The sequence below is a fragment of the Syngnathus floridae genome, chromosome 9 (assembly GCF_059516105.1).
Source record: "Syngnathus floridae isolate MCC-2025c chromosome 9, RoL_Sflo_1.0, whole genome shotgun sequence".
Lineage (NCBI taxonomy): Eukaryota > Metazoa > Chordata > Actinopteri > Syngnathiformes > Syngnathidae > Syngnathus > Syngnathus floridae.
In genome coordinates this window covers 5,207,536-5,228,287 of record NC_142421.1, presented here as the reverse complement: position 1 = coordinate 5,228,287, position 20,752 = coordinate 5,207,536, and the positions used below count along the sequence as shown (strand labels likewise).

The 20,752-nt window shown below is 40.6% G+C and overlaps 2 protein-coding genes across 2 annotated transcripts; one reads left to right on the top strand and one right to left on the bottom strand.

The window, feature by feature from the left end:
* Positions 1 to 32: 32 nt before the first annotated feature.
* On the bottom strand, positions 33 to 1,603 carry pcbd1 (pterin-4 alpha-carbinolamine dehydratase/dimerization cofactor of hepatocyte nuclear factor 1 alpha). The gene is given in 4 exon segments (XM_088384981.1): positions 33 to 380; positions 682 to 762; positions 837 to 968; positions 1,523 to 1,603. Coding segments are annotated over 4 exon segments (387 nt in total). The 3' UTR covers positions 33 to 287.
* Positions 54 to 20,231, top strand: LOC148393077 (heparan-alpha-glucosaminide N-acetyltransferase). Its single transcript, XM_088384977.1, has 20 exons — positions 54 to 1,097; positions 1,233 to 1,310; positions 2,414 to 2,547; positions 2,858 to 2,952; positions 3,016 to 3,137; positions 3,874 to 3,992; positions 5,838 to 5,907; positions 5,984 to 6,050; positions 6,927 to 7,009; positions 9,622 to 9,698; positions 10,528 to 10,558; positions 10,648 to 10,808; positions 12,166 to 12,278; positions 12,680 to 12,801; positions 13,271 to 13,394; positions 13,471 to 13,557; positions 14,208 to 14,285; positions 16,609 to 16,679; positions 17,947 to 18,059; positions 18,126 to 20,231. Exons 3-20 carry the CDS (start codon positions 2,466 to 2,468, stop codon positions 18,305 to 18,307), a joined length of 1,797 nt encoding a protein of 598 aa, XP_088241103.1. The 5' UTR covers positions 54 to 1,097; positions 1,233 to 1,310; positions 2,414 to 2,465; the 3' UTR covers positions 18,308 to 20,231.
* The last annotated feature ends 521 nt before the right edge of the window (positions 20,232 to 20,752 follow it).

The following is a 20,752-nucleotide window of genomic DNA, read 5'->3' as shown; positions in this document are numbered from 1 at the left end:
CGCCATAAACTAAAATGAATGATAGCCAGACGTTCATTGGGAATTGTCCATTTTCCTCCAATACACAGTGCGCTACATTTGAAATTAAATACAATTATTTTGTAAAACCTAGCAAAATAATTTCTGTAAGATGAACATTACACAATGACGCTTCCTCAGGTACACAAACAAATATCTGTAAAAACACATTTGACACTTTACACTCCACTTAGCACAATTGTAAATACCAGCAAAAAAAAGTTAGCTCTTTGGGTATTTTAGGCACACAGAGTTTCTCCATCTTGTTGTCACATCAAGGAGGCTTGGTCAATGAAGTTGGCCAAAGTGATGTCACGTTGCGAGAGCCCTCCGCAGTCGTGAGTACTCAGGGTGATCTGCACCTGGATGGTTACCATGGTTACATTAGTCATGTGTGAGCTATATAAATAATAATAATGTATTTGAGTTTATTGAATATTGTGTAAATATTGTGGCAAAAGGTCCCCAAAGCGTTTCAATGCCACAAGATGTCAGCAAGGCACTACTTTTGTCTAAATTAGGCTCCAACTCACACATCATAGTTCTTTGGCCACAAGATGGTGGCAGTGAGTAGAAAATTCTTAAGTGAATAATGAGTCGGTTGATTTTTTTTCTGCCAAATTTGTGAATGCCGAACTGTAATTATGTGGAGGCTCACTATACCTTATTGTAAACATTGAACCACTCAGGATGATGGTCCATCTTCTCTGCTTGTAGTGCCACTCTGGACATGAAACCAAAAGCCTAGGTGGGAGAATATCGATTTTCAATTGCACAATGTACCTGCTGATCGAGTGCGACAGTGTAAAAATAAAAACCTGATTAAAATCTTTGAAAAGAAACTCTTTGTAGATGGCGTCCCGTCCTACCACCTCCACCCATTGGGCATTCTGCAACAGTGGGAGAAAGTGAGCTCGCTCTTCTTCTGTCAAACTCTGGATTTTAGCTGCCTGAAATAACACGAGAAAGAGAGAGGGGCAGTTACAGCAACACAAACTGTGATTGGCTACGCAGGAATCCCATCTGGAAACAATGAGAAGCTGCATTTTTTTTGCTTCAAAACAGCCTGGTACAAAAAGGTATGGTTTTTTTTTTTTTTTGGCCTCCCTTTGGTCATTTGTCACATGATGCAAAATCACATGAATTACACGACTGCTGCTAATTCCCTCGTGACATTTCTCTCTCACTGATTCTTAATTTCTATATATTTGCAGGGAAAGGGGGCTTGTTTTCCCCAGGCGACAGGGACACGAGACAGCCAGCCTACAAGGGACTAGTAATGACATCAACAGGTATCATAGCAACGCTCTAATCTGCAGATCAGCAGCAAACAATAAGCAGCAAAGCCTCACCCACTATCAAACTGGTGTGCTACATGTTGTTACAAATATATGCCATGCAATTAACACTATGTTAATAATGCTATTGTGCACCAAATCATGAATACAACAAAAGTCATTTCCTAGAAAATTTAGCCCAAAGGTGTGTGTCAGAGGTTGTGTACTCACCATGTTTGCAGAGCAGTTTCATGCAGAAAGGCAACAGCTTCTTCCTGTGGTCTGACAAGTAGAGTGAATCAACACATGAACAGGCAAGCAATGCCCTCTTTTTAGCTGCCCCGGTAGAAGCCTGAACACAAATCCATCTGTCAACATTGGTTTAATCATAAACTCCTACTGCTGAACTCATGCTTCAGGCTATCTGGTTGCAAAAACAAGGCCAGTATTTGTAATGTCTTAGTGTGGTCACGTTAGCGATAACCGTAAATTTGCAACAAAATGCCGAGCTGCCCCTTGGCCAAAGGTCAATGAGCTGCTCCTATGAGGACGACCCTCGTGAACTCATCTGTGAGCGCCAGGGGAAATGAAGTGCTTAATGAAATGAAACAAGGGACAGGATGTGACAAGTTGTCGCCTTGACATGATTTGGAATGTGATTGGTTAATTTTGAACACAGCCATAGTCTTAAATTGTGAGAGGGTGTACAGACTTTTGCAAGCAAATTATTGCAGTTGTTTATTTTTACGTGCCATCTTGACTTAATTTCTTTGCATGGTGGAAAACCTTATGAAATTATTTACTTTGGTGTATTTTTTTTACTTCACAGAACTGGCATTTGAGCAGGGGTGTTTCAACTTTAAATAAACATAAATGATATTTTTGGCCTCTATGGCTCCTCATACACCGCAGCAACCACAATCTTAAACATTGTAAAATGAATTGTTGACAGTCAAAACAAAACTGGAGTAAAGTTTTAAATGGCACAATTTGTAAGTACTATATTTGACCTGTTGGACCAAACTACAGTCAGTGTTCCATAAAAATAAATTCCAAACATCACACACCATATGACAGAAAGCTCGTACGCAAAGCGCCCTTTGACCATTCTTTATTAGTTGCAGATCGGAGTTATAAAGATGAGCAGAGGAAGTGTCTTCAAATGACAACATGGAGCTGGTCAGACTTGTGCGAGCGTGTGTGACTTTACTTCTTTTTCTTTGCAGTACCTGTGGCGCTTACATGGCATCAGGTGAGCTCCTCACTCCTTTAGGCCGCATAAGTGTATCACACTTGTGTGTTATCTCGTTTTGTATTTTGGAAAATAATGCATGGAACAACTTCCAATTGATGACCAAAATATTGCATTGTCTAAATAGGCACAAATTCTAACGATACATTTCGTTCCCAGCTAAGCTTAAAATTGTACTGATTTAAACAATAACACAGCATAATGTAGTAAATAATTGTGTGTTATGATCCAGAAGAAGAGTGGATATATTTATGATGAACATAAAGTGTCATACGTCATCTGTAAATGAGTGACATTTGTTTCCATGCAGCGCCAACTCTAAAAATGGACCAGGCTTTGGTAATATTTCATAACCAGCTGCCACATGAAGTGAAAGTCCTCTACACATCCGATTATTGTTACAAGGTAAGAATTGCACACAAAAAGCACACAATGTTGTGTCTATTTTTATTTTTTATTTTTTTTCAGTGTGTGTACCAGAGTTTGGTGAATGTGAGAGCCAACTACAAAAATGCATCTGCAATCATCAGCACCAAATTCACTTTGAGTATGCGAGTGGAATCCATCGAGGATAATACCGTTCTTTGCCGGTAATATATTTTTTAAGACATTTATTCCCAGTTTTAACTTTTATTAAGGGAATGTTTGTGTTACTGCTCAGATAGATTCTAACTGAATTTCCGCAGCTGCTGAAACCACTACCTCGGTAGATATTGATCACTAGCTTTTTGGGGGTTAATAAGATCTGACATTCCAGTATTGACGGAAGGCGATCATTAAAGCCACACATGAGCGCCATATCACAGCGGAGGTTAAACTGGAGACAGCAGTTGTCATAAATAACTTTGACCTGACAGGAAGACACGGGTGCTCCACATCTAGGAATCACCTGAGGGGGGGTCACTTAAGGTCTGGACGTCAATTGTGAGGTCTCTAACCAGACTGCTGCTATTGATTTCCTTTTCTCTGAAAAAACACTCCAAGTGATAGCTAGTATGTCATTCCAATGGTGGATCAATGTGACCACGCAATGTATTTTTTGGGGGGGTTGGAAACGGGCTTGCAGATGACTGATGGGTGCACTAACCGTTGATGAACACTAGGTGGCAATGTAGCGCTTCACTGCAGTGAACTTTAAGGCCTAGTTGAAAATCCAGCAGGGGACTTCAAATTTGAATGTTTTTTGTGGAGTGATAATAGCTTGTAATAAATATTACAATTGAGATTATAAATGTAGCTATAAATTTCAGATAGTCTTTCAGCTAGCAAAGGATGTTTTGCTTGTGTAACTTCTGTATAGATGTTAACTATTTGTTTTGAATGCAGATGGACGCAGAAATATCATGAAAATGGTCATTATACGGTTTGGATCCTCTTGTCGTACGATAGCAGGAATACCACCTGTATTCATAACGTGGACGGAGAACATCACAATTCCTACTTGCGTAAGTGCCCAATAACACTGAAGGAGGATGACGTGGCTGCTTGCTGATTTCATATTTATATATGAGCCTACAGAAAGATTTATTTTTTCTGTTCAGTCCAAAAAAAAAACTCAGTGGGTGTAAGCTGCCCACTTTTTTATTCATGTTGTCAGCATCACTAGCTTTGTTGGCTTTTAGTGGACAGTATTGTCTTCCATCTCTCGGGATACGCTGTGTATTGATCACATGAGACATTCTTTCTTCAAAAGGGATCAAAAAGAAAAGCTTTTGTGATTGTTTCGAAGGCCCAGACCTGTGCGTAATACATTAGGGAAGGTGGAAGGATTAGGGCATAATGGGATTTTGAAAGCGTCTCTGTCCATAATGTACACCCTACTTAACAATATTGCAGATTAGGTTGCGGATCCGACTTTTAAGGCCGGGGAGCCATTACCCGAGCAGATATACGGTCAGTGGAACTGCACCCCCTCGCAGTATGATGAGCTTCCATTAGCTACACATGCCGGTGATTATACAAACTCCCCACAGGGTACGCTCAGTTTAAGTAATGGTCTGGTCAGCAGCTGAAGCCGTGCGAGGGAATTTAAAAGTTTACCTCGGCATTGATTGGCAACATCGTGAGCTCATTTGTTCGGTGTGTGCGCAATGTTTGAATCGGGGCTGCACCCAAACCACAATTTCAAGTTAAATAGCGAACCCTATTAAGTGTCTGTCTTACGCAAATGTATTGATGAAGTTAATCTAGTTGTTTCCAAGTGCCTCTATTCATCTGGCCTTCATCCTGACAGTAATAGAGCGCTGCAAAGTGTTTGTGCGCTGGAGAGCTTTACGATGTTTCTTTATGAAGATCCCACTCCATGTTCCGAGAGGATGGCGGTGCTGCTGTCGGCTCGGCTTCCAATGGCGTCTTTTTATTTGTTCTTCCGCTAAAAAGGCAAACACGGCATCCGAGGCCTCCCCTTTTTGCTCCGCTTTGACGCACGCACGTATCTCCTGAGCCTGTTTGTTCTACTTTTATAGACTGCTTCACGGCTGTAAAATATATTGACAGTTCCTGATGATGAGGAGGATTAAGTCAATTGAACTTTTGGGTATTTATAAATGTTTTGTATTCTTACAGTGAAAGATTTTTTAAGAATTGAGGTGTTTATAGTTTATAATAATGCAGACACGGATTAATTTGGAAAAAAATTTTATGTTTTGGTGTCTTTAGCTAAAGGCGGAGTGTAAATATTAGTTAGACTAACTATTATAATTGTCATCGCTTTAGATCAAGGGTGTCAAACTCCTTTTTGTCACGAGTGATTTGCAATTTTTGTCTTGAAGGGCCATATAAAATGATGTGGTGGGCCGCATCTGGCCCCCGGGCCTTTAGTTTGACACCTGTGCTTTAGATGGTAAAAAGTGGCCATAAAACATGTCAAAGAAAATAAAGAGACTGTAAATGTCCCTTTTTTTCTCCCTGGTAAGAATACCAGTGTGCCTCTCAGATTAAATTACCCATGTGATGGATTGACTAAAAATTCTGTCCATTAGGTTCTTGTATGTCACTCAGGGTATCACCTTTGGCACCGATTGTCAGATAAAGAATTCTGGGGGGGATTGAATCCAGTCAACTATTTGTACCTGTTGGTCTCACCTGTTTGTTGTCATTCAGTCCCCAGCCATTTTTTTTTTTAAGAAGTCAAAAGAAGCACACTCCCAAAGAAAAAGATGGATCAATGGATAGATGAATAATTTTGGTGGGAGTCATTTAATTTCAAACCGACTCTGATTTCGATTTTGCATTTATACTGGAATGCAATAAAGTTTTGTCTGTCATTGATGATGTCTTCTCCATTGTAGCTATTCTGGTGGCGACTCTCTTCTTGGCTGTCACCGCTCTCTTATTCGTTGTTGCACCTTACATCTACAGGTATCCATGCAACTCTTAATCTTCCACCAGTTTTTTTTCAATTTTCATTCATGTATTTATTTGGTCTCTCTTACAGAAAGTGTTACACATCTAAATTTGCAAAGAGCATTTGTTGTCAAAGGCCCCAGTACTCGCTGGATAATGTAAGTTCATGTTTGTCAAATATCAGATGTGATAACTGTCATTTTTGTAAATTACGACTTGATCCAACGACTTTGTTGAGCTTGACCAAATGGTGAGCACTGAAATTTTCCTGAGCCTGCAGTCATCAAGCTGCAGAGACACTAATAGAAAGATTGATACAAATGTTAGCAGAGCCAATTGTGCAGCAGACTGACATGGAGGCATTCAGACAAACATGACTGTGAAGCATGAATGGCTCCACTCATTCTTCCAAGCAAGCTGTCTCAGGCCTTCCACATGCTGAGTAGATGACATGTAGATCCATCATTACGTATTAGGGATGGTGTCTTCCTGCTCTGCATGGGAGTCCAACTGAGAAGGCAATGAGAGTGTTGTTCTCACAAAAAAGATTTATGAGTCACGAGCCTAATATTAGTACGTTCTTTCATAAAAGATGCTTCTTGAAAGTTTGCCAAAACCACTTTACATTCCAAATTATTATTAATGAATTAGAAAAAAAAATAACATTCGTTATTTAATGTTCCCATTGCACTATAATATGAGTATTGGTGACAAAAAAATTGTCAAGTTGTGTTTTTTTTTTAACAAATTGTGAACAATTGTGCTTGGAATTACCGAATTAGAAAAAAAAAATAACAATGGAAAATATTTGTTATTTAATCTACACATTGCACTATTACATTAGAATTAGTTTTTAAAAAAATGTCAAGTTTTTTTTTGTGTCCCAAGAGGGCAAGAATCAATTTCTATTTGCGTAATATTGCATGCTCATTAAAAGATCCGCTGTGTGTTGTATGTTGAGATGACAAACGTTCATGATCTAATGCACTTAGTGTTTGACATTATCTCTCTCCCCTTTGTCTTTACATCTACAGGATGAAGCGCATGCTCCCCAAGCTGAAGGCAGTGCCACCAAAGTAAAACATAAACGTCTGCGTTCATTGGACGCTTTCCGAGGGTACGTGCCATCTTCTTTTTCAATCACCCGCCACTTTTTTTGCAGCAGTATATGACAATCTACAGGCCCAGCGTAATGAATAATTACAAGGGGTCACGGTCTGGCCACAAGCTCCCCCCCAAGCTTTTGTTATCAAGAGGAGGTCCCAATATCAGACGCGTCTCGCCTCGGCCATGCGTGTGTCTTCCTATTGGGCAGGGTGGATGTGTGTGATCGAATCTGGGCTCCCTGCTCGCCTTAATTGTGGCCTGGGGGGGAGACACAAAGCACGCCTCTCTGGAAACAGGATGCTGGTGTGGCTCTGACCTCCTCCGTGCCAAATAATTGATGTAATAATAGTCAACATATCAGCACACATGCACATGGCCATAGATCTCTTGCCAAAATGGAGACGGGGAGGAAACCCAGCAGCATCCAGTAGATGACTAACATCTTCACCATCTGTGGATTGCATTAAGATACTCAATTGTGTGGAACCTCGGCACAGATTCATCCAGTCCAAAACACCGCATGCCTTTATTTATTTTGGGAGGCTCAGCTGGTTAAGTGCATTCGCACAAGCGTTTCTAACGGTTCATGGAAAGGATGAGTGATATTCCATTTCCCATCGGTGCCGGTTCGAGCCACTCACCTGTTTGCTTATAATAGCCAAAATGTAATTTAGGTTCCCTGATGAATGAAGATTGGAAGAAAAATGCATAATTTAGGGATGGGGACTCCTACTACTATTTCATTTTTGCACAATTTCCTGCGCTCAATCAATACGGGAGCAGCGAGGCACGATTGGCTGAGTTTTGCGTGAACTTAACCTCATCTCCACTTTTGAGATGAATTCGAGTGGAGATTGTGAGCCGGCCCCTCGCAGGTTTAACATCAGTGACGTTACATTTTGCATGTTGTTGATTGTGCGCTGGCTAACGTTAGCTGTGTAAGTGGCGTAAGAAAAAAAAAAACTACATTAGCTAATGATAACTGAAAAAATACACCCCTCTAGCATCCGATAAATTCCCTGACTGGTAATAATGTGAAATACCTGGCCAGACTTATTTAATCCAATTACATCTCAGCCTTTTGACTTATGATCCATACCCCTGATAAGTAACAAGTTCTTGCCTCAGAAAAAACGGACATCAGTCATCTACCGTAAATGCCGATTCATTCTTCATGGCAAACGATTTTTTTTTTGTTGTGAGCAAAGGGGGCTTCAAATAATTGCCCCACAGACATGATATAGGGCACAGTGACAGTTGCATGTTAATTTTTCTAAAAGCATTCCAATTTTAATTCCGTGCCTCACAACTGAAAGCTTGTCACCAGTTTGCGTGGAAGAAATTGCCTCGTCAGTATTTAGTGGAACAGGGGAACAAATAATAAAGCAGAGCAGAGCAGACCATTGCCAGATGGCTGACTCGTTCATTTTGTTCCCTGTTTTGACTGAGCTCCAGATTTTTCTCTGATTGGGTTTCAGAAGTGTCCTGAACTTTGGCCACAATACAAGAACCAATATAATATGCGCAGTATCAGTATCTTGAAAATTGATCATTACAATCAACATCAAATATAATTAATTGATTAAGAGACGTTTCCCAATATTTGTGGTCATATCAGCGCAAGTAATTCTCTGCTCATTTGCAACACAGCACTGAAATTGCTCATGCATACGCAATAATTCATAACAAAGAGGTCTGTAAGTGAGTCGTAACCACTCGCTACTGCTGACGAGATTCGGTCTAGAAGTAATCTGTTTGCTATAAATCATCAATCCTGTCACCCCCCTACCAAATCAATCACTTACCGATGTCATAAATATTCAGAGGAAGGCATTGCGACTGATTAGAACTGTTCAAATAAACTGATTCAACCTAAAAAAAAATTTCCAGAGCTTTAATGATCATTTGGTGGAGCAAATATCGGCTACGTGATGCTGCTAGTTTAATCTGCAATGTTTTCATTAGAGAGATGGCTCATAAAGCCTCATATTGCAATTATTTTCTTTTACCAGGACTGGTCTGGTCACTTCTTTGACCTTTGTCTCCGTCGCTATGGTGACTAATGGATACGCTCGTCAAAACTTCAATGATATATACACGTGAGCATCAGATAGAGTATGCGTAGTTCACTTTGATGGACCTTAGGAGAAAGATAGTGGCTGATTAAAATCTCCTATCTGCGGTCTGAAGCTAAAAGAGCAGTAATGGCTCGGTGCGCCCTTTTAATCGAACCGAGGCACAAGTAGATACAGGCAGACTGGAAATTTTGCTGATTTCATTATGACACTTAAAGGCAATCTTTTTGTTCTTCGGTAAATCACAACAATTTATATATGATGCTGAAAGGATACAACATCTGTTGTTATTGTGTTATTAACACTTTTTTCCCGCCAGTGAGCATAATTCAGTGAAGCACTCCATCACGTGTTTGAGCAGCCTTGCTCACTGCAAAGCATAAAGTGTATCATATATTAGACACAAAAGCCTTGAGTCAGCAGTCTTGCTCGAGGAGATCCAGAGGACGAGTGTTCATTTCCTGAGTGATTCATACCGCTCAGGTTGCATTATCCTGCAATACAGCAGAATTTCAAACTTTTCCCAAATTTTTTTCTGTCGCGATAGGTTTGCCTTGACCGTGATGGTGTTTGTCAACTACGGCGGAGGAGGCTACTGGTTCTTCCAACATGCACCGTGGAATGGTGAAGTAAAGTCTGATGCATTCACAACAAAATTTCACCCAAAAAAAGCAGCTAGAACGTATTTTGTTAGAGCAGGGGCTGAAATGACCAATGCTGTATGATACAAAAGATTCATTTAAAAAGAACGTACCATGAACAAAAAGTATCATTTAAAAAAATTAACAAAAGTAAATAACAAAATTTCTTTACAATGGAAATATAAATTTATAATTTATAATCATATGATTTTAATAAATTATAATAATAATATACTAAATAAAAAATAGTAAAAATAAAATATACATTTAAGAATACTGTGTTCAACTTACTGTTAAAAACAGCTCATATCATGACAAAATGTTCAATTTTGAGCAATTTGCGACCCCATTTCACTAATTATGATGAATGTGATCTAGAGCCATGCACACACACATCTCCAGTGTGATGAAATCCATCATCTTTTTTTTTTTTATTGTTATTAACAATAGAGGAGGAAAAGTGCATTTAAAGAATAGATAGGACTCTGTGGGAGAGTTTGAAATAACAATAAGAAGATAAACAAAATTAATCAAAGTTCTTCCTTTTGCCATGAGCATGTTGAGTTCTATAATCGCATTTTTGCCAAATCAATACACCATATTGATTTTACAGGTGATGTGATGAATCCTTTCTGTGCTTCAAGGGCCAGTCCTGTCACAGGACCCCAAGCTGTTTATTTATTGTTATTAAAAGATGTGTGGGACCAAAAAAAAATAAAAAATCTTATGTGTTGAAAAACTTTTTGGATTGCTGGAATTACAGTATATGAGGAGCTGTGTATGTTTAATAAAATAGATTTCATTTTCTCCAGGTTTGACTGTGGCGGATCTCGTCATGCCATGGTAGGTTATGATTTTAGTTTTTAGCACTTGCAGCAACAACAAAAAATACAAAGAGCTGCCTTAACAACAGGCGATGTTGTGTCTTTGAGGTTTGTCTTCATTATCGGGACCTCAGTGGTGTTGGCGTTGAGCTCCATGCAGAGGAAAGGCGTAGGCCGCCTGCAGCTGCTGCAAAAAATCACGTGGAGAACGGCGGTCCTGCTGACTCTCGGCTTCTGCTTCCTCAACTACTCCCCGCGTGATGGACCACGTAGGTGCAAAATTAGCGTGCGCTGCTAATGGAACATGTACATCCTGTTTGCGGACAGGTTTGTTATTTACTTCACTTCTGTGCTGGGAGCATCATTAAAGTATAATAGCTTGCTACATAAATAATGTACCTGTTCCTTTGAAAAACAAGACTCAGCCGGTCAAGAATGTAGTCAAAAAAATGTTTTCTGGAACAAAAGCATCACCAAGTGAGCACCTGTTTTTCTTTTTTGGTCATATTCCTGCATCATTAAGTCATTCACTGCCAACAATGTTAACGTCTATAACCGTCAATGGCACTGAATGAGTTAAATATATTTTATGGGATCTGAGGTTATAATTTATGCGAAATGCCACAAAAGTGTGTAAGGGTTAAAGCACAGAAAAGTAGTTTTCATTTTATCGACCACCCGGGGTTTCACGCCCTTTCACACATTAGCCAGATGCTAATGGTCTTTTTTTTTCCTGGGTGTAAGTCTGTGTAACCCAGTTAACGAAAATATTGTTATTGTATGTGTGTGTGTGTGTTCCCAATCCCGCACCGAGGGGACGTTTAACAGGGGAAGATTGAGCAAAAACAAGCAGCACGGTAATGGACGATTACAAAGAGATAGAATTACAAGGCTCAGCTCCATGCAGCTGCTCCTGTAGCTTCTCACAACAAGGCGACTTTTACCATCAACGGAAGCTTTGACCTCAGTCTCCAAGGACACCCTTGGCTGTTTGGTTGGCTTAGTTTGATCTCATAAGAGAATGCAGTCACATCATCTTTGTGTGCGGCAATGTCAGACAAGGCAGAGGAACCTGTGAGAACCATTAAAATCAACTCAGAGTCACCTCGTATAAACTGAACCGTTTTGATGATGTTCTTTCAGTGCTTTTGGGATTCATAAAAGTATGAAGGTAACCTTTGTGTCTGAGGGTGGAAAACAAATGTGACAATTAGCTCCCCCCTTTTGGAAGTTCCTCCTCTTATTTAATGACCTGATCGAAGATTGGGATTTCATTGTTTTTCCGACACTTTTTTTTTTTTTTTTGCAGCGAAGGGCGTTTCAATTAACTAATGTGTAGATTACCATCAATCTCTCAAGCAAGAGTCAATCTTATCCTACTCAATCTACGCAGAGCAAGAGATGACTTGGAACCTTTGATCCGCTTTGCAACATCCGTATCCGGCGTGCTGACATTCCCCACTTACTTATACTGTCCATCAGTCTTCTCTGGAATGGAACAAATGTATTGGCGGGATGCTTGAAAAGATCCCAACACCACGATTAATCAGTTTGCTGATTTATAATATGCTGACATCAGCAGCTCAAGCGAGTTCATGTATTCATCATTTCCTTTATGTGTTCCAGTTTCTTGGTCGTGGCTCAGGATCCCGGGAGTTCTGCAGCGATTGGGCTTCACTTATTTTGTTTTGGCTCTCCTGCAGACTCTAGGGGGAAACGTGAAGACTGGACAAAAAGCGGTAAGCAGCTCCGCAGGCTGGATTTTATTGGTAAAAGAAAAAAATAAACAATGCTTCTTTGTTTTGAAAAGGAAATTAAGTTATCAAGCATGGTTCCGATATTGGGTGTGAAAACGAATGCATCTTCGTTTTTGTGCTTGGGCGAACCTAGATTATCGTGTTTGGGAATTTGGCAAACCACCTGGACTTTTCAATTACACGCCTTTGCGCATCTGACATTTTGAAGACCGAAAGTAGACTCAACTTTAGACCGGGTGGAAGCAGGTAAAAGTTGTGGCGCAGGATTGGCACTTGAATTTTCACAGCAGGCCACCTCACAAAAATAAATCCTAAATGTTGATTTATGCTATACTATGTCATTTTTCCTGTCAATTATTCAAGTTGAAGTCTTTGTACCACAGGATCACTGGTGGGCCCCCATCCAGGATGTGGTGTTGTACTGGCCCCAGTGGCTGACCATCATCCTCATGGAGACCTTATGGCTATGCATCACCTTCCTCCTCCCTGTACCCAACTGCCCCACGTACGTACTATAGGGTCCAAGACTGCTCTCATATAACTCAATCAATCTATTGAATTATTCACTAAATGTGTGAATTGCACGGAACGTTCCGTGAGGGTGCGAGCTGTACGTTCCTGGTTGTGTTGTATCACGGGTTAGTGTGCACCTTGTGTTGTTGGTGTTATGAACGAAAGTGATTTATGGGCTCGCGTTGAATGCTTCAGAGGGTGTAATTAGACTATCTGGCTCTGTCATGTGCAGTAAGAAGAGGAGAGGCAAAGGATCCATCTTCCTCGCACTGAGTCCTCCACTAAGTGCTTCTTTTTGTGTGTCGCTGCGAACACACACGATTATCAAATATTTTCTGTTTTAGCTATTCATCCCACATATTTAAATTTAGTATGAGGCCAGCACAATAGACTTTTGACGTCTATAGTCGTCAATGGGAGTGAATGAGTTGATATAGTGTTGATGTCTGTGTTGGTATCAGAGGCTATCTGGGAGCTGGTGGAATTGGAGATGATGGTCTTTACCCCAATTGCACTGGAGGAGCAGCGGGATATGTTGACAGGTGGTTATTTGGTGACAACATGTACAGGTATCCCACTTGCAAAGTAAGTTTCTCTGAAATGCAATATTTTATTTTGTATCAGAGGAACAATCGGGACTTTTTTTTTTGGTGTTCTCCAGGAATTGTATCGCACCACCCAACCTTTTGACCCAGAGGGGATTCTGGGAACAATCAACTCCATTGTGATGGGATTTCTGGGAATGCAGGTGATTTAAAATTCATACCGTATTCCATCATTTACATTTCATCAATACGGGTGAAAATTTGTGAACGCCTTCCGTCACTACTTTCAACTGTTCCGGATAAGATTACCAAATGCAAAATTTGATCGGATTAGGAAAGCTGAAGATGTCCGACAAATGCACGTGAGCAAAACAAACTTGTCTTGGTTTATTTTTCTTAACTGGCTTGATTAGTCAAATCAAATATGAGTACACATACAACTGCCTTCATTCACATTCAAAATGTCGTCAGGAAGAAATATTTGAGGCGATAATCTTTTTGACCTAGTCTGATTGTGTTTTCTTGTGAGAATCTCCCCATCCAATCCAACATTTCTCATTTCCCGATGGACTATTGAAAGCGAGCACATCAGTCAGTGAGTGTTAGACGACGCGCCAGGTGTCCTCTGGCCTGGTCTGCACCGGCCCATGCTAATGTCCTCGGCTGAAATGCATTCATCATCACCAAATTAAAGGGAGGGCGCAGATGACATACACCCCACATCTGGCTCCACGGGATAGGAGAAATATGACCGCCGCATCAGGGACACCTCCCAGGCCTATTTGGTTACCCAACACCCAATACGTAAATACGACGGGCGCTTTGCTAACTTCCTTCCCTTATCTTTCTGCAGGCAGGGAAAATCCTCATTTTCTACAAGGAGAAGAACATTCACATCCTGTGCAGGTTCCTCGTGTGGGCCACCATCTTGGTAGGTACACGTATAAACTAATTTCATTTTCCAGGTAAATGCAATTCTTTTTTTTTTTTCAAGGCAGCCTGGATGTTAGTCATCACGGTCAAAGCCATTCATTAGCAAGGCTTAGTGAGAACATGTGTGTGAGCTCAGAAGACACAACTAGCCAGCGCCACAGGGGGATACGTATTGTTTCTCAGTAGCTTTTGTGGAGCTCTAGATGTTTGGTGTCAAACTCAAGGTATGGGGGCCAGATGCGGCCCGCGAAAACAAATTGTGCATTGACTACAAATTGATTTCATTTAAAAAAAAAAATAGAGCTATTGCTAGGCAATCTTTTTAAAATATTGGAACAATTTTTACCGAGCTGTTCTACCTAGCTATGATAAAGGGCCAAAAGAGTGTTGTTGTTGTTTTTTTTTTTAAAGGTAACCCAAACTGAACATTATAATTATTTCATTTGCTTTGTTGAGGCACTTTTTTTTTTTAATGTTGTTGACAGACTGTCCAGTGCATGGCATCTGATGGAGAGCAAGGTTGCTCACCTGCATGCTAAGTCTCTGCAAATATTTGCAGACCAAACACACGGCAGTAATGATAAACTGGTTAACAGAGAATTGCTTAGAGTTATCAGGAAAAAAAAGTTTTCATCACAGTGGCTTCTAGTTAATATTTGTTTTGGAGCTTCAGTCCATTCTGGGTGGTCTCCAAACACAAAGGGAGCAAAAAAAAAAAAGCCAAGCTGGCCCTTTATTTCACTAAGGATGGGAACGTGTCCCACAGGGAAATGCAAGGGTTATACGAGATGGCCTGTTTTGCATCTCAAAAACGTGCCACCAAGCTGTTACGAGATTGACAGTTGTCCGAGTGGGAAGCCTCCACTTGTGTTTGGCCCTTTTCTTTCTAATCAGAGTGAGATGCTGCAGAGATGTTTTATATGTGCTTTTTTTCAAATGAGGTTAGAAGGAGCCCACGTCTTCAAGTGGCAGTCATGTGACTTGAAGTGACGATGGAGCTGGATGGGCTGCCTGCATCAAACTGTGATGGTTGAAAGGAAGAGGCAGGCCATGTTGGCTGGGAAAAAAAAAAATTAGCTTACTTTTAAAGCCATGTTTGATATTTTATGTAGACAAATCAATTAGATGAAAAGAATACACAACCGAGTTTATTCCAACATAAAGAAAATTCCATATAGTAGACAATTCCCATATGTTGTCATCTATCAAGTTCTGTTTCTAACATATGGCAATCATTTGAAATTTCATCCAGAAATTTTCACATCATTAACCTGCTTCTATTCACATGATGTCTCCCGCCGGTGAATATTTCCGACCTGTTATTGGCTGGACGGAAGTGAAACAGATGAGCTCCATTTACCTTCTCCCAGTGGCACTGAGTGATAAAGTAACACGTAACAAGATTAATAAACATTTGACTTTTATGATTCCCCCGCTCAACCATACTTAATGATGTCGAGGCTACTCAACATAATGATGTTGGCGCAGAATTGTAGTCGTTATTGAAGAGATCCAGTTAGTTTTAGCGACTCGTTCTTGAAAATAACCACAATTGTGTGAAGAAAGGAAACAGAGATGTTTAAGACATTAGCAGGTCACCGTGTTCATTCTCGCAGGAGAGCGACCACAAGACCACGCTACTTTTCCATAAAACCACAAAATGCAAAGCCACTTTCCGAGCTTTGGTCTGATTCCTATGGCAGATTGTTATTCTGGGCCAGCCGAGCCCCCCTTTAAAAAAAAAAAAAAAAAAAAAAAGGCTGAAGAACAACAACAGGCCGTGTTAATTAAATCCAACGATCAGGCTCAAGAAGTGAGATTGAAATTGAGCGATTGGCCCACATAGCAGCCTCATCCTGCAGCCCGGAGAACCCGGAGGCTAAATTCAGTCCCGGCTAGGCTATTTCCACACCATCGATTCTGTCATCTATACATGGATGATGGATATCCACCCAACAAGCAGTGATTCTGATCTCTGCCCCCGCTTTCTTTCTCCATGCTGTATAAAATGTTTCTTCAAATATCTAAATCATATCTAAATGGGAACAGATTAGACACGCTTGGGTTTTTATTGATGCCAGATGATCGTACATTCTGTGTTTGGGAGTCCACGAGGTCAACTGGCCACTGAATTGACGGATTTGCGTTTGACACTCTCCTCGAAGGAACATCACTCGGCTGGTGTGTTTTTGCTTTGATCTAAATTGATCCTCTCATCTGCAGGATTTGCTTGATTCTGCCGCCTTACCTTTTAGTTGCCCCTATACAACTGTCTTTATTCCCCTTCATCGATTTGAAATCTGTTTCATTTCCCTCCTTAGGGAATCTCGGCAGCCGTCCTTTCAAAGTGCACGCGAGACGAAGGATTTATACCTATCAATAAAAACCTTTGGTAAGTGCTTCCTGACCCTCTAAATCCAACTACTTTCCTCACAAACCAAAGGATGTGTTTTCTAAATCACAGCTACTAAAACACGCGTTTAGTTACCTCTAACGACAGCCGGGATTGTAAATAATTGCCGCAAGTGTGAAGTGGAGTGCTCATATTCATCCTCCTAGCATGATCACTCTTCCTTATGAGCTGCAAAATGGGGAGCCTCTATCCTTTCTACCCCCTCCGGCACTTTTGGCAGAAGGAGAAGCACTCCGTAGTTTGACTGTGACGGAATGGAAGCGGGATCTGGGAAAAGCATCGACGTAACCGCAGTGAGGCCTGTTCCCAAACGATCATGTGACTATTTGGCGAGAAGGACCAAAGCATGTGTAATGTATTGTTCGGATGAACGGACTAAACATCCTAATCCATAAAAAAAGGAAAATTGCCGGATTTACAAAATACATTCACGCGTTGTTGCATTCTATTAATTCATCACTAGGTGGACAGTGCATTTTACACACTGTACCCGTAAAGTCATTCAACCCAGTTATTATTTGACGTCAATGGTACTGAATGAGTTAAAAGTCAAGCGCAATGTCGCTTATTCCATTCAGCTCAAGTCTATTTCAACTGACTTGAGCCAAAGCTGGATTCCTACTAAATTGGATCAGATTTTTTGACAGCAAGAACATTTTGATTTGTTTGAACAGAAGCACGTCCACTTTGTGAAGTCACCGTACTGACTGAAATGTGTTTATTCCACTTCCACATTTCCTTTCGGGCACGTCTTAATGTTGCCATTTCATCTGTGATGCGTAAGCAAATTCTTGCCGATGTTCCATAGGGGCCTCCACCTCCCTAAAGCTGTGCACATCCCTCGCCATTACCTGCCCGGGCTTTTATAGGCAGTTCATCATGCACAGGTTATTGAGCACTTGAGTACGAGTCCCTGCCGGGATGTCGAGCGGTAATTAACTCCCGGCCAAGAGTCCTTTTTGGCTCCACTTCAGCTGAGATTTAAAAAAAGGGAAAAAAGCCATGGCGGAGACTCTGGGAGGCAGCCACTTTGCATTAGATGATATTGCATCAAACATTCTTGCACTTAGGAACTGACGGGACATGGCCGATTGGCAAGAGGCCATGGGGCGTGCGCCAAGGATCCACTGCTGCTGCTTTTATACACTAAATGAGCAAAAGTATACGGATGTCCTTTACACCCATTGTATTTGCGAGACACGGTACGTACTGGTGATGTGAGCTTTTTTTTTTTTTTTATCATCAGGTCATTGTCCTACGTGACGTGTATGGGCTGTCTCTCCTTCCTGTTGCTGGCAGCCATGTATTTTGTCACGGATGTTATGGGCTGGTGGGGCGGACAACCCTTCGTATATCCAGGTAAGGCTCATTGTGTTGACACATTTTTCCTTTAAAACACATAAGGCTGTGCTGTGTCCGCCTCAGGAATGAACTCCATCTTGGTGTACGTGGGACACTCTCTCCTGGGTTTCTACTTCCCCTTCAGCTGGGAGATGCGGTTCCAGGAAAGCCACTGGGAGTGGCTCTTCCAAAGCCTGTGGGGAACTGCATTGTGGGTGCTCATTGCCTACCAGCTCTACAGAAAGAAATTCTTTCTCAAAATTTGACCATTTAGAGCATAGGTGTCAGAATCAAGGCACAGGGGGAAGATACGGCCCGCCACATCATTTTAGGTGGCCCACAAAGACAAATTGTGTCAATACTAAAATTACAAATTGTCTGTACTTATAAATAACAATATTGCTAGCAGCAATTTTTTTTTACCATTCATCTTTTTATGACTCCGATGCGACCCGCGACAAAAATGAGTTTGACGCCCCTGATTTAGAGGATATTGAATTCTCTATTTTGTGCAAGTCAAATCATGAACTTTTGTTGTCTGTAATGGCGATTCGCCAAACTTATCTGCATACATATTTTGGATATTTCACTGTCATCCAAATTGATCAAATACAATAATTGTTTTTTTCAACTTTTTTTAAGACAATAAGGAAAAGGTAAACAATTGTTACGTACATAAAAAGACTTATCAAATACGTTCTGTTGATTGGTTGTCAAATATAAACAGCTACTTGATGTAATTATTGACTTGAATCAACAACTTGGTCATTAAAAATCAAAACCCAAATATTTTCGTATATTATCTATAGACCTTTTTAGTACTATTATATTTAATTCTATAGAAACAAAATCTTTTATTCTACTTACCTACAATTTTTCGTAATTTAATGAAATCACATCTGCTAGTGAGTCATGGAGTTTAAATGAACAAATATGGCTTAAAAAAAAATATTCCATTGTGACTAAATATTGGTGCTCCTGTTGAGTGCAGGAAATGCAAGTAACTTGTGAATTAATTACAGTGATTAAATCAAATATAGTGAGGTGGTACTTAACAAATTAGACCAAGTGATTCTAGCGCACACCAGGTCACAGCCATTATAGGTCTGTTGCCATGGACACGCCCCTTTTTCTTTGTGTGTGTGTGTGTACGTGTGTGTGCCACCTGCTGTTTGAGTGACAATACTTTAATAGGGGTCAAGATGCACAACTCACATTAATGGGATGGACACCTCTCGGCTCACACTCATCCTGTTGGAGAATCAAGGAAATTAAATGTGATATATCAGAGGACAGCAACAAAGCCATGGCTGAGCCTCTGCATAGATTAGATGAAGAAATGTGGTGGAGCACCTGCTGACCTGGCTGGACACCTACAGACTGTCAGGTTCTCACACACCACACCCTGGTTGCTTATTAACAGCTACGTGTGTGTTCTATCCCATCAAAACACAAATTTATTAGCATACACAATTTGTACTACTCCTAGATCATTATGTTCCTCCATTATTCCCCCCCATGCAGAAATCCTCCTCTTGTCTCGCCATGATCACTTTTGGTGGTGTGTCGATACTTTAATAATAAATACGGTGACGTGATTCTGCTGATTGCTCCACTCTCAGTAGGGTCAGTCTGGGTTCTTGACTAAGACTCAAAGTCCATTAGGTGTTTCTTAAACTGCTCTGCCAGCATTGCAAATGCATTACTTTGTCAATTGTTCTGATTTGGGAAGAAAATAACGGTGATTATAATTTCAACCATGTAAGTTTTTTTTTTTTTATGTTGAAGCTGCACTTGAAAAAAATCAAGCACAATTAGCATGTAACTGTGAACTGATAATAGAGCATTGGATGTTTTTAAAAGAGTAAATTTTGAAATGTGAAGACTTCAAATGTAACTCCAAGCCAGCTTTAAATAAGACGCTTCTTGTGGTTTGACATAGCATGTCTGAACCACCACACTCCCTTGCTCCTATTGATTCTCGTTATGCATACGTCTCAAGACAGCTATAGTCTGTCATGTGGAAACTTTACCCCACATCCAATGTTCTAATGGTGCCTTCTCTTGACTCCTATATCACGTAATGCTCTCTTACGTCCCTCGATAGCGCCAACAGGATGTAAATATACATATTCAAATGCTCAGCAGTGATTCCAAATGATGAAATCCTGCACAAATATACAGTTGTCACTTCCATGTTTTTTCTCCATTTGATGAACTATTAAACCATGAACAACTATTGAATGTAAGTGAAGGTTCCTGAAAAGTTGTGACATGCAGTTGCATTTAGACACTGCTTGCAAAGTAAATGCTGTGTGACTGACTGGTGTCCTGCCCTAAGGCAGCAGCAATGCATCACTCCACACTATCCAGTCACACACACACACACACACGTACACACACTCAAAACACTCCTGAGCAGGGAAAAGCCTAAAGGTAGCATTTAATAAGTTATTTCCGTGACTGGCCACCATGTTATGACAGCTTGTACGACTGGCATACAAAAATGTATTTACAATATTTGATTATTCATACTTAATTTTGATTGACATAATTAGAGAACTGGTATGGATTCCAACAGAGCCAAAACAAGGAAGAGATTTGGGTGGCCATGGGTTCCTCACAAATCAGAAAGCTACCAGTCAAATGAAAGCCGAGCAGCGACTCAATTGGAAGTTTTTGGTTATTAATTCGTGACCAAGAAATTATTT